This window comes from Oncorhynchus keta, chromosome 36 (assembly GCF_023373465.1).
Source record: "Oncorhynchus keta strain PuntledgeMale-10-30-2019 chromosome 36, Oket_V2, whole genome shotgun sequence".
Classification (NCBI taxonomy): Eukaryota; Metazoa; Chordata; class Actinopteri; order Salmoniformes; family Salmonidae; genus Oncorhynchus; species Oncorhynchus keta.
This window is the reverse complement of record NC_068456.1, coordinates 25,792,606-25,806,857: the sequence shown is the minus strand read 5'-3', so window position 1 is coordinate 25,806,857 and position 14,252 is coordinate 25,792,606. Positions and strand designations below refer to the sequence as shown.

The 14,252-nt window shown below is 35.3% G+C and overlaps 1 protein-coding gene across 1 annotated transcript; it reads left to right on the top strand.

The window, feature by feature from the left end:
* The first annotated feature begins 1,139 nt into the window (after positions 1 to 1,139).
* Positions 1,140 to 14,024, top strand: LOC118369841 (eukaryotic translation initiation factor 4E-binding protein 2-like). Its single transcript, XM_035754580.2, has 3 exons — positions 1,140 to 1,473; positions 7,124 to 7,309; positions 11,864 to 14,024. Exons 1-3 carry the CDS (start codon positions 1,335 to 1,337, stop codon positions 11,893 to 11,895), a joined length of 357 nt encoding a protein of 118 aa, XP_035610473.1. The 5' UTR covers positions 1,140 to 1,334; the 3' UTR covers positions 11,896 to 14,024.
* The last annotated feature ends 228 nt before the right edge of the window (positions 14,025 to 14,252 follow it).

Genomic DNA, 14,252 nt, shown 5'->3' with positions numbered 1-14,252 from the left:
ATTCGCTGCTCAAATTATGATAAATGTTACGAACATGTTGAGCAATGTAATAAAGTAATGACTTTTCAAATAAGTTACACTTTCTTGGCTGACAATTTGTTTGCTAATATATCCTATTACAGCATTATGTTGTGTTGGCTACCCACCGTAACATTAGTTGGCTACTAATACATTGAACTTGCCAGAATATTTACTTTGTGCAATCTAACTACCGACTTTTAGTGACTTGATTATTCATGTCATTCATAGTTTACCTAAGTGGTATAGTCGTTTGAGTGCGTTTGTAAATGATCTCTAGCTATCTACTCCAATTTCAGAGCACTCTCATGCAGGCATAGCATAGAATAACTGATGAATTTACCAACGCTCAACACCAGTTGAATGTGGCCGTGTCAGTAAATGTCTGCAAAAAAAGCGTAATTCAATTGTTGCCAGCAGCACCGTTACAGTCACCAATGCTCTGGATAACATGAAAACTGCCTAACCAGCTCTGCTGAGCAGAGTAAACTGGTCAGAATGAGGTGTTCTCTCATTTGTGTCTGGAAATAGCTAGCAAGTTCACTTGGGTGCTTGGCTTCCGTTGCGAAGTCGCTTTCATCTTCCCTGCTCGGATCATCCCTACTCCTTGGCCAGAGCATCCAGTGTGCGACAATATGACAACGCCCTGATTTTAAACGCAGAGACCAAACCCTGGCAGCCCAGATTGAATTTACGAACACACCCTAAATCTAGCTAGTAATTTGTTAATATGCTAGAATGAGGTTGTATAGCAACAGCATCAACTTCTGATAGACAGGCGAAGCGATAGTATGCTCAACTGAAAGGTTACCGTTCGTTTACAGTACACTAAAATTGACTTGTACTATATACTCATTAAGTATACAGTATGTTTAGTATGGGTATTCGAACACAGTTAAAGACTGGGAAAATAGTTCGTTGTCCCAGCAGGCGACAAGCTTAGGTCTGCTTAAACCCAGAAACGCATTGAGATATTTTTGACATATTTCTGAGTAACCATCTCGCTTTGCCTCTTCCTCTGTTTGAAAACTGTGATTATTCTTTATCGTTTGTCATTGCATAATAGCTCCACCAGGCGACAGCGGGGCTACTCTTCCACGACGTCATATCCGGTCTCCTTGTATTGTTGTTCTTCCTGCCTGGCGGAGCGAGTGGGGCTGTGCTGACGGCTGGGAGGACGAGAGGAGCCACAAGAAAGATTTGGGAAGAGATAAGAGAGAAAGAGAAAAGGCCGTGGGTTACACCGTCCGTCGGGTTAGGCATCAACCACCTACAGATTACAACACCGTCTGACCAGTCACTAAACCGGGGGGGAAATGTCGTCGTCTACCAGTCGTCAGTTTAGCGAGAGCAGGGTCATTCCGACCAGGACGGTGTTGATCAACGATACAACGCAGCTACCTCATGACTATTGCACCACCCCAGGAGGCACTTTATTTTCGACCACTCCGGGAGGTAAAACCAACACATTTATAAATTGCATATTATTGCTTGTTTGTCCCGCCCCTGCCGTGGCAATGTGATTGGTTAGTGTTCAACAGAAGTGATTCTGAATCATGGTGGCTGCCTGCATAACAATGCAATAGATTATTTATTGTAGAGGAGGCTGGTGGGAGGAGCTATAGGAGGACGGGCTAATTGTAATAGCTGGAATGGATAATGGAACGGTATCGAACTCATCAAACATATATTCCATTCAAAACGAATGTATTTATATAGCCCTTCTTACATCAGCTGATATATCAAAGTGCTGTACAGAAACCCAGCCTAAAACAGCAAGCAATGCAGGTGTAGAAGCACCTGCATTCCTGCCATTACATTGAGCCCACCCTCCTAAAGCACACCCCACCAGTCGCCTCTGATTTATTGATTTATGCTCGATTGTGTCATTTGTCATTTTCAATAATTAGTCATGTTTTGAGCTAGTCTCTATTAAAAATAGACATGTCCATTTTATATATTATATAATAATTAACAGATTGCATTTTGCTCTCCTGTCGCCTACTGGAAAGATTTGCTTCCCTCCTGCGTGCCACTGTTTTGGTTCAGTGCAGTTAGAAAGCAGTAGTTGCACCACTGATATTTAAAACGAAAAGGCACCTGCAAAATAAAATATTGTATCTATTAGGTTGTGCTGTATCATTGTTTCATGTCCGATGCACTCCGGGTGTTGTCATTTCACTTTGCCTGTAAGAATCACAATGATCACGGGCATTTCTGATTAGGCTTTGCTGTATCACAGCCTCTGGGATATTTTTTTTAATGGATCGGACCCTTTTTTTCCCATTTTTGTCTGAAATGACATACCCAAATTTAACTGCCTGTAGCTCAGGACCTGAAGCAAGGATATGCATATTCTTGATACCATTTGAAAGGAAACACTTTGACGTTTTTGGAAATGTGAAATTAATGTAGGAAAATGTAACACATTAGATCTGGTAAAAGATCATACAAACAAAACAAGTTTTTTTGTTTTGTTTGTACCAACATCTTTGAAATGCAAGAGAAAGGCCATAATGTATTATTCCAGCCCAGGCGCAATTTAGATTTTGTCCACTAGATGACAGTGTATGCACAAAGTTGTAGACTGATTCAATGAACCATTGCATATCTGTTCAAAATGTTGCATCAAGGCTGCCAAAATGTGTCTAATTGGTTTATTAATACATTTTAAAGTTCATAATTGTGCACTCTCCTCAAACAATAGACTGTTATTATTTCACTGTAATAGCTACTGTAAATTGGATACAGTTAGATTAACAAGAATTTAAACGTTCTGCCCATATCAGATATGTCTATGTCATGGGATTTATTTTTTTGTTACTTACAACCTCATGCTAATCACATTAGCCTACGTTAGCTCAACTGCACCGTAGAGGTTGCTCGTGCTCTCTCGCCTCCTTCTCAAAACCAATTGGATGAGAAGGTCAGAGGTGAGGGACCTCTGGCTTTCTCATCCAGTGGGTTTTGAAGATGAACTGAGGACTATGTACTTGAGATCTCCCACTGACCCAGAGTAGCCTTCCATCAGCTTTGTAGAAAACTGCATATCTGGTAGCTTGGAAGTAGATACTGAGAAATAATCAGTAGGCCTAATGTTACATGATTAAATCTGTGAAATCATTTCTCCCCCAAGCTCTTTACAGGCATTTAACACCATTCTACATTTTTTACATCTATTTTCCCAACATCAATCACTTAAGTCACATTGTTAAAATGTTTTCATTCAGTTACAAAAGTAACAGTCCATGGCTGAGCCCTATATGTGAGTGCACTGTGGCTGCTTCGTGGTTAAAACAAAATATGTATAAGTACTGAAAAGCTTGGTTCTGGTGACTTTTTAAAAGGAAAAAACTCAAATAAAAATAATATTTCCACCCCCAGAAATTAGCTCAATAACGTATTGGTAAAATTATTATAGAATACAGGATGCAATTTCTTTCTGAAATAAGACATTTATCTTGACAAAATTAAGAGGGGAACATTTGACTGAACATGAATTAGAGCCAACAAAATCATGTTAATCACAAAAGGAGGGCATTGGAAATCTCTTTCCAGGTTCTTACAAAAGCCTAGGTCTTCATTAGGCATCCATATATAGGTGGGAGGTGAAAGGTCCAATATATAGGGGCTGTACTCAGTGACATCCCTTCCAGGAGGTAAAAAATGTATAACAGTTGTTCACAATATTAACATTCAATGTATTCAAATATATGATCATACACAAGGAATGGGATCAGTATTTACAGTAATATACATACAATATTAAATTAGGATCAAATAAAAACTATAATTTTGACATTTTGAAACTATAAAAACGGTTTCAAGTCAAACTCCTAGTTAAGGCCAAGAGGAGGGTATGCTAAGATTGTGGATCCAGAAAGAATCCCTTTGAAGAAGTTTCCTCTCAATGTCCCCGCCACTGCGTGACATCTTTGCCATTTCTTTTCCAATGTATCTCAGAGAACTAATAAGATGTCCAGCTTGTATGAACAACAACCCGATTGTTTGTCTGACCTGCCCGTATATTGCCATGGTGATCTGTGTCTTAAGGCTTCTATGGGTTTTCCGTATGTAAGACAGACCACAAGGACATTTCAACATGTAAATAACATTGGTAGATAATCAGGCCTTTGATATTAAATCTTTGTCCTGTGCGGGGGTGGGTAAATCAGTTACATTTGTAAGTGAGGCTGCGTTGAGCACATTGGCCACACTTGTAATTACCCTCCGAAACAAGCAAGTTCCAAGCAAGTTTCCCTTTTCTCTGGTGGGTAATCAGATTTAACCACAATGTCTCATGTTTGGTTTTTAAAATACCATACGTGAGGGATATTTTTTTAAATGGGTTTCAGTCAAAGCTGTCAAGGTAAAGTGTGACTACTTTGTAGAATCTCAAATATAAAATATATTTTTTATTTGTTTAACACTTGTTTGCTTACTACATTATGCCATGTGTTTTTTCATAGTTTTGATGTCTTCACTATTATTCTACAATGTAGAAAATAGTAAAAATAAAGAAAAACCCTGGAATGACTAGGGTGTGTCCAAACTTTTGACTTGTACTGTATATATATGGAGCAATTGAGCAAGTACGATTTGTTATCTGTAATGGTTATGATAAATTAGGCATTGTTGTGCACCGTTGGTGTATAGATAGGTACTGTATATTGCAACAAAAACAAATCTGGCATTGTGTTTTTAAAAGGTTTATTTTATTTGAGGACTGGAGTTCAATATAATTTATTGTGGTAGAACTTAAGTAGAATAGTTGTGTTCTATTCATAAATACGGATTCCCCCTGTGTAGAATTGCAGGAAATTCTGAAAAATTAAAAATAATAATTGTACACCACCAGTTTGACAGTCAGGCGCCCATTCCAAGGCAGTGTTGTGCATAACATACGTCATATTTTGTTTAAAATGGGTCTTTAAATGTATATAGAGCTAAACCGGTTAATGCTCTTGCCCTTTCTATTCACAGATGTGTGCATTTGTGTATTTGTGTTCTGTGACTGTCATCAACCATTGTAATGATGACAGGACGAAATGTGCAAAACAAGAAAACAGATTAATGAAATTTGACCTTGATTGGCCTGTATTTGCACTGCTACACAGTGCTACACTATTGCATGTTGATTGACTGTAAATTGAAGAAAACAACAATGACTGTTATAGATGTGATATAATCAACATAATAGAGGTCGACCGATTATGATTTCTCAACGCTGATACCGATTATTGGAGGACCAAAAAAAAGCCGATAACGGTTAATCGGCCGATTTCTACAAAAAATAATAATAATAATAAATCAATAAAAATATATTTGTAATAATGAAATCCATTTAGCCTCAAATAAATAATGAAACATGTTCAATTTGGTTTAAATAATGCAAAAGTGTTGGAGAACAAAGTAAAAGTGCAATATGTGCCATGTAACAAAGCTAACGTTTAAATTCCTTGCTCAGAACATGAGAACATATGAAAGCTGGTGGTTCCTTTTAACATGAGTCTTCAATATTCCCAGGTAAGAAGTTTTAGGTTGTAGTTATTATAGGAATTACAAGACTATATCTCTCTCTACCATTTGTATTTCATTAACCTTTGACTATTGGATGTTCTTATAGGCACTTTAGTATTGACAGTGTAACAGTATAGCTTCCGTCCTTCTCCTCGCTCCTACCTGGGCTCGAACCAGGAACACAACGACAACAGCCACCCTCAAGCAGCGTTACCCATGCAGAGCAAGGGAAACAACCACTCCAAGTCTCAGAGCGAGTGACATTTGAAACGCTATTAGCGCGCACTGTGCTTGCGAAGATTTGCTGGCAAACGCACGAAAGTGCTGTTTGAATGAATGCTTACGAGCCTGCTGCTGCTTACCATCGCTCAGTCAGACTGCTCTATCAAATCATAGACTTAGTTATAACACGATAACACACAGAAATACGAGTCTTAGGTCATTAATATGGCCGAATCCGGAAACTATCATCTCGAAAACAAGCCGTTTATTCTTTCAGTGAAATACGGAACTGTTCCATATTTTATCTAACAGGTGGCATCCATAAGTCTAAATATTCCTGTTACATTGCACAACCTTCAATGTTATGTCATAATTACGTTAAATTCTGTCAAATTAGGCGGCCCTAACTGTTACATATACACCGACTCTGCGTGCAATGAATGCAAGAGAAGTGACACAATTTCACCTGGTTAATATGGCCTGTTAACCTGGATTTATTTTATCTAAATATGCAGGTTTAAAAATATCTACTTCTCTGTATTGATTTTAAGAAAGGCATTGATGTTTATGGTTAGGTACACATTGGAGCAATGATACGCACCGCATCGATTATATGCAACACAGGACACGCGGATAAACTAGTAATATCATCAACCATGTGTAGTTAAATAGTGATTATGATTGATTGATTTTTATAAGATAAGCTTAATGCTAGCTAGCAACTTACTGCATTCGCGTAACAAGCAGTCTCCTCATGGAGTGCAATGTAATCAGGTGGTTAGAGAGTTGGACTAGTTAACTGTAAGGTTGCAAGATTGAATCCCCCGACCTGTTCTGCCTCTTTATTTATTTATTTAACCTTTATTTAACTAGGCAAGTCAGTTAAGAACCAATTCTTATTTTCAATGACGGCCTAACAGGTCAACTGCCTGTTCAGGGGCAGAACGACATATTTGTACCTTGTCAGCTCGGGGGTTTGAACTTACAACCTTCCGGTTACTAGACCAACGCTATAACCACTAGGCTAACCCTGCCACCCCTGAAAGAGGCAGTTAACCCCCTGTTCCTAGGCCGTCATTGAAAATAAGAATGTGTTCTTAACTGACTTGCCTAATTAAATAAAGAAAATAAAGGTGTAAAATAAAAAATAATTTTAAAAATCGTCCAAATCGGGTCCAAAAATACCAATTTCCGGTTGTTATGATAACTTGAAATCAGCCCTAATTAATCGGCAATTCCCATGGTGTACCAGTTCTCTAAAGCAGGTTTGAAATACATATGTTGTCACCTTATTTCTTTTCAGTCAACGGTTGGAACTAATATGTCAATGATGTTACTAAATAATCACTCTCCTCAATCGTAGGGACCCGGATCATCTACGACCGTAAGTTCCTGTTGGACAGGCGTAACTCCCCCATCGCCCAGACCCCCCCGGCTCACCTGCCCATCATCCCCGGGGTGACCAGCCTCAACGTCCTCACCGAGAACGGGAGGAACGAGGTCAACAACCGCATCAAACCCAACAACAGTCATGGCAAGACAGCCACCGGTCAGTAGGCTACTATTACACGGAGAAGTATTGTTAGAATATATATCGGGCAGGTTTCTCAGACACAGGTTAAGCCTAGTCTTGAACAAAGACGCAACCAAGAAACTCCATTGAAAGTGCGCTTTAATCCAGGACTAGGTTCATCTGTTCAGAAAACCGTCCATACATGTACCTTTATAGTGCTGCTACTACTAGTCATTTGAATATTAGAATACCTATCACATTACACATTTAGTAATGACAGGATGCATTTGAAAGTTCACGCACGGTCAGACTTTGGTATGACTTAATTATGTTATCAATCGGAGAGGGGGGAAAAAGGTACATTGATAAGCACACCAATGACGGCATTAATGATACGTAATAAAATAAAGACAACATTAACAATACGTAATTAAAGAAAGACAACATTAACAATACGTAATTAAAGAAAGACAACATTAACAATACGTAATTAAAGAAAGACAACATTAACAATACGTAATTAAAGAAAGACAACATTAACAATACGTAATTAAAGAAAGACAACATTAACAATACATAATAAAAGAAAGACAACATTAACAATACGTAATAAAAGAAAGACAACATTAACAATACGTAATAAAAGAAAGACAACATTAACAATACGTAATTAAAGAAAGACAACATTAACAATACGTAATAAAAGAAAGACAACATTAACAATACGTAATTAAAGAAAGACAACATTAACAATACGTAATTAAAGAAAGACAACATTAACAATACGTAATAAAAGAAAGACAACATTAACAATACGTAATTAAAGAAAGACAACATTAACAATACGTAATAAAAGAAAGACAACATTAACAATACGTAATTAAAGACAACATTAATGATACGTAATAAAAGAAAGACGACATTAATGATACGTAATAAAAGAAAGACAACATGATAACAATAAAGAAAACGTAATAAAAGAAAGACAACATTAACAATACGTAATTAAAGAAAGACAACATTAACAATACGTAATAAAAGAAAGACAACATTAACAATACGTAATAAAAGAAAGACAACATTAACAATACGTAATAAAAGAAAGACAACATTAACAATACGTAATTAAAGAAAGACAACATTAACAATACATAATAAAAGAAAGACAACATTAACAATACGTAATAAAAGAAAGACAACATTAACAATACGTAATAAAAGAAAGACAACATTAACAATACGTAATTAAAGAAAGACAACATTAACAATACGTAATAAAGAAAGACAACATTAACAATACGTAATTAAAGACAACATTAATGATACGTAATAAAAGAAAGACGACATTAATGATACGTAATAAAAGAAAGACAACATTAATGATACGTAATAAAAGAAAGACGACATTAATGATACGTAATAAAAGAAAGACAACATTAACGATACGTAATAAAGAAAGACAACATTAATAATACGTAATAAAAGAAAGACAACATTAACGATACGTAATTAAAGAAAGACAACATTAATGATACGTAATTAAAGAAAGACAACATTAACGATACGTAATTAAAGAAAGACAACATTAACGATATGTAATAAAAGACAACATTAACGATACGTAATTAAAGAAAGACAACATTAATGATACGTAATAAAAGAAAGACAACATTAACAATACGTAATAAAAGACAACATTAACGGTACGTAATAAAAGACAACATTAACGGTACGTAATAAAAGACAACATTAACGATACGTAATTAAAGAAAGACAACATTAACGATACGTAATAAAAGAAAGACAACATTTACAATACGTAATTAAAGAAAGACAACATTAACGATACGTAATTAAAGAAAGACAACATTAACGATACGTAATTAAAGAAAGACAACATTAACGATACGTAATTAAAGACAACATTAACGATACGTAATAAAAGACAACATTAACGATACGTAATTAAAGAAAGACAACATTAACGATACGTAATAAAAGACAACATTAACGATACGTAATTAAAGAAAGACAACATTAACGGTACGTAATTAAAGAAAGACAACATTAACGATACGTAATAAAAGAAAGACAACATTAACGATACGTAATTAAAGAAAGACAACATTAACGATCGTAATTAAAGAAAGACAACATTGACGATACGTAATAAAAAAGAAAGACAACATTAACTATTAAAGTAATAAAAAAAGACAACATTAACGATAAAAAGACACGTAATAAAAAAGACAACATTAACGGTACGTAATAAAAGACAACATTAACGTAATAAAAAGACAACATTAATAAAAGACAACATTAACGATACGTAATTAAAGAAAGACAACATTAACGATACGTAATTAAAGAAAGACAACATTAACGATTCGTAATAAAAGAAAGACGACATTAACGATTCGTAATAAAAGAAAGACGACATTAACGATACGTAATAAAAGAAAGACGACATTAACGATACGTAATAAAAGAAAGACGACATTAACGATACGTAATAAAGGAAAGACAACATTAACGATACGTAATAAAAGAAAGACAACATTAACGGTACGTAATAAAAGACAACATTTACAATACGTAATTAAAGAAAGACAACATTAACTATTCGTAATAAAAGAAAGACAACATTAACGATACGTAATAAAAGACAACATTAACGGTACGTAATAAAAGACAACATTAACGGTACGTAATAAAAGACAACATTAACGATACGTAATTAAAGAAAGACAACATTAACGATACGTAATTAAAGAAAGACAACATTAACGATTCGTAATAAAAGAAAGACGACATTAACGATTCGTAATAAAAGAAAGACGACATTAACGATACGTAATAAAAGAAAGACGACATTAACGATACGTAATAAAAGAAAGACGACATTAACGATACGTAATAAAGGAAAGACAACATTAACGATACGTAATAAAAGAAAGACAACATTAACGATACGTAATAAAAGACAACATTAACGGTACGTAATAAAAGACAACATTAACGATACGTAATTAAAGAAAGACAACATTAACGATACGTAATTAAAGAAAGACAACATTAACGATACGTAATTAAAGACAACATTAACGGTACGTAATAAAAGACAACATTAACGATACGTAATTAAAGAAAGACAACATTAACGATACGTAATTAAAGAAAGACAACATTAACGATACGTTATAAAAGAAAGACAACATTAACGATACGTAATTAAAGAAAGACAACATTAACGATACGTAATTAAAGAAAGACAACATTGACGATACGTAATAAAAGAAAGACAACATTAACTATTCGTAATAAAAGAAAGACAACATTAACGATACGTAATAAAAGACAACATTAACGGTACGTAATAAAAGACAACATTAACGGTACGTAATAAAAGACAACATTAACGATACGTAATTAAAGAAAGACAACATTAACGATACGTAATTAAAGAAAGACAACATTAACGATTCGTAATAAAAGAAAGACAACATTAACGATACGTTATAAAAGACAACATTAACAATACGTAATAAAAGAAAGACAACATTAACGATATGTAATTAAAGAAAGACAACATTAACGATACGTAATAAAAGAAAGACAACATTAACGATACGTAATTAAAGAAAGACAACATTAACGATACGTAATAAAAGAAAGACAACATTAACGATTCGTAATAAAAGAAAGACAACATTAACGATACGTTATAAAAGACAACATTAACAATACGTAATAAAAGAAAGACAACATTAACGATACGTAAATAAAGAAAGACAACATTAACGATACGTAATAAAAGAAAGACAACATTAACGATACGTTATAAAAGAAAGACAACATTAACGATACGTAAATAAAGAAAGACAACATTAACGATACGTAATAAAAGAAAGACGACATTAACGATACGTAATAAAAGAAAGACGACATTAACGATACGTAATAAAAGAAAGACGACATTAATGATACGTAATAAAAGAAAGACGACATTAACGATACGTAATAAAAGAAAGACGACATTAACGATACGTAATAAAGGAAAGACAACATTAATGATACGTAATAGAAGGACGGCACTTCTTCCAGCCTATTCCACACCATAGCCTCCTGAATTTGCAAGATAATCTTCTTTCATGTTGATTAAAATGTGTCACTGACTCGCCCATGGATTGATGGTCCAGCATTTTCTCAATTAATATTTTGTTGTACGGCCAACCATGTGCAACATATACGGCCAGCCATGTGCAACATATACGGCCAGCCATGTGCAACATATACGGCCAGCCATGTGCAACATATACGGCCAGCCATGTGCAACATATACGGCCAGCCATGTGCAACCCATATATACGGCCAGCCATGTGCAACATATACGGGCAGTTACAAGCCTGCTGGAGGTAGTGCCAACTGCGTGATCAATATCCACCTTCATAACATGGATGAAGCCTGAACTGGAATGTGGCTGGCTCGCTGTATAAAAGCCTAAGTAGGTCTAGCTTCCATCTTAGTATAGAGTACAATGCTTTAGAGTATACTGTTGGTTACACTTTATTTGTGTTCTTGTGTTTAAAGGTGAGGACGCTCAGTTCGAGATGGACATCTAACCACCCCTGAGGAACCTCAACGGAACAACAGAAGAAGGAACTGACCTTGTACCTGTGCTGTGCACCAGTGGCTTGGCTTGTAGAAACCAATTTTTGTGAGCCCTCACGTCAATCATGGCAGCCATCTTCTTTAGCTCTCTGTCTCGCCGTCGCTGGGTGTGATGTATGTAAACCATGCGGATAAACTATACCATATAATACGGTGGCTCTGTTTCAATGTCCATGCTAGGATACCACTTAGAATGAAGCAATGTATTTGACATGTTTTCCCCTGAGTGGTATAGTAGTGGGATATTGGAATGCAGTCTTCATGTACATGTACTGTAGCCAACTCTTCTATCGTTGTCAAGCCATACACAGAGGCGTTGGCTACAGTACAAACCAACTGGGCTACCAGTCTATGGCCAACCCTGAGACCTAGTGGGAGACTGCTGGTCTATTCGAACAGGTCTCAGGGTTACAACTGGCATATTTGTATGTACTTCAGCCACACAGCAAGAGCAAGGGTCTGAAACCAAGGTAACCAGAGATATTCTTACCCATTAACTAAATGTAGACGCCCAAGTCAATGCAGTAATCTAAGATGTCCATTCTGTATGTCTGTACTACCAGAGCACACTAAACACAGCCTTCTTTACCACTTCAGACTTTTTATAATGGGGCCCAGGAAACTGTGCAACATGTACTACTTCTACTACTTTGTAGAGCAAAGTACCGGCCTTAGAATCTTCAGTCAGAAGGATTGATATAAACAAATAGTTTGGTTTACATTTTCATTTCTTTTTTAAATGACTGAATATGCTCCAAGGTCTCATAGCTGCCTGTTTTATAGTCCGTTAGGTTACCAACAATTAAATTAATATGGACAATTTTTCTTCAGATTAGCTGAGAATTTCTTTGTCATTCCAAGCCTTGAATTATCCATCACCAATACAAGTCTGACTTTATGTTGTGTTTTGGTTCTTTCTGGTAAAGGATTTTATGAAGATTGGGCTTTTGGTTTGTGGTGATGATTTGATTGATTTGCAAATGGAAGGAGCAAATTAATTGATACATTACTTACAAGATTACAAGACAATAGTTAGGTTTAAACAGTCTGATATTTGCTGTATTTGAATGAACTACATAAACACAGATTTATTAGAAAATGAGACAGGAAAAAGTTTAAAAATGTGAATCATTTCCAACAATTTTTCTATGCATTTTATTACATACATTACTTCTATCTTGACATTGAACTTTTTTCAATGTCAAATACCAAATGGACATGAAAGGAAGAGCTGAGACCATTTTTTCATCAGACATTCATACTGTATTACAGACATCCCTTGTTTAGGTAATAGACTACACTTCCACCGTCTTTCTTACCTTCATCTCTTCTTCTTTCAGTCTACTGTGCTAAGTGTCTCTACCCCATGCCTTACACATTACATACCAAGATAAAAGGTTGCTACTAAAATGGAGTTCCTTGTCTACTGATTCAAATGACCCTCAACCAGAAAATAGTTATATTTTAAACAGACTTTTATGTTTGTATTTAGCACTTGAAAATATATATTTTTTTTAATACATTTTTTAAAACTGTTTTTTTTTTTGCTGTTATACAGATCATGGCCATTATTGTTTTGGATGATCATACTGTTACCATAACTAAAACTGTCAGCAATTAAACCACATTTTCATTCCATCTCTAGGTCCTCTCTTATTCAGATTATATATTTTTAAAAATTATTATATATTAAATGCAATCATTGGATTTGATTGAAGGAGAGAAACTGTTATTTGGCTTTCTGAGAAATTATAAAATTCCAGTCTATTAATGTGGAAAATGTTTATGTGTTAAACATACAGAGCAATTGTATCCATTTTGAATTGCACATGTTTCTGTTGGATTAGGATTGTAACTCTTTGTTTTGAAGTAGGCCCTTAGCAATTGTTTTATGGGAAACCAGCTTGAGGCCAGTTTGGTTCTACATGGAGGGCTTTTTACCTTGTATTGTTTTCGTAAAAAAAGATTTGAAACAAAAAAACCTAACTTCTGTTCCGATTTGAAATAACTTTATTTTCATAGAAATGCCAATGCCATTGGACACTGTTACAGCAAGATCAATAAAGTTCCTTGAAGATTATGCTGTTGTTCTCTATTTTGTCTTCAAACAGTTGCATGGTTGAAATCACACGTGGTTGTACATGGTTGAAATCACATGTGGTTGTACATGGTTGAAATCACACGTGGTTGTACATGGTTAAAATCACATGTGGTTGTACATGGTTGAAATCACATGTGGTTGTACATGGTTGAAATCACACGTGGTTTTACATGGTTGAAATCACACGTGGTTTTACATGGTTGAAAT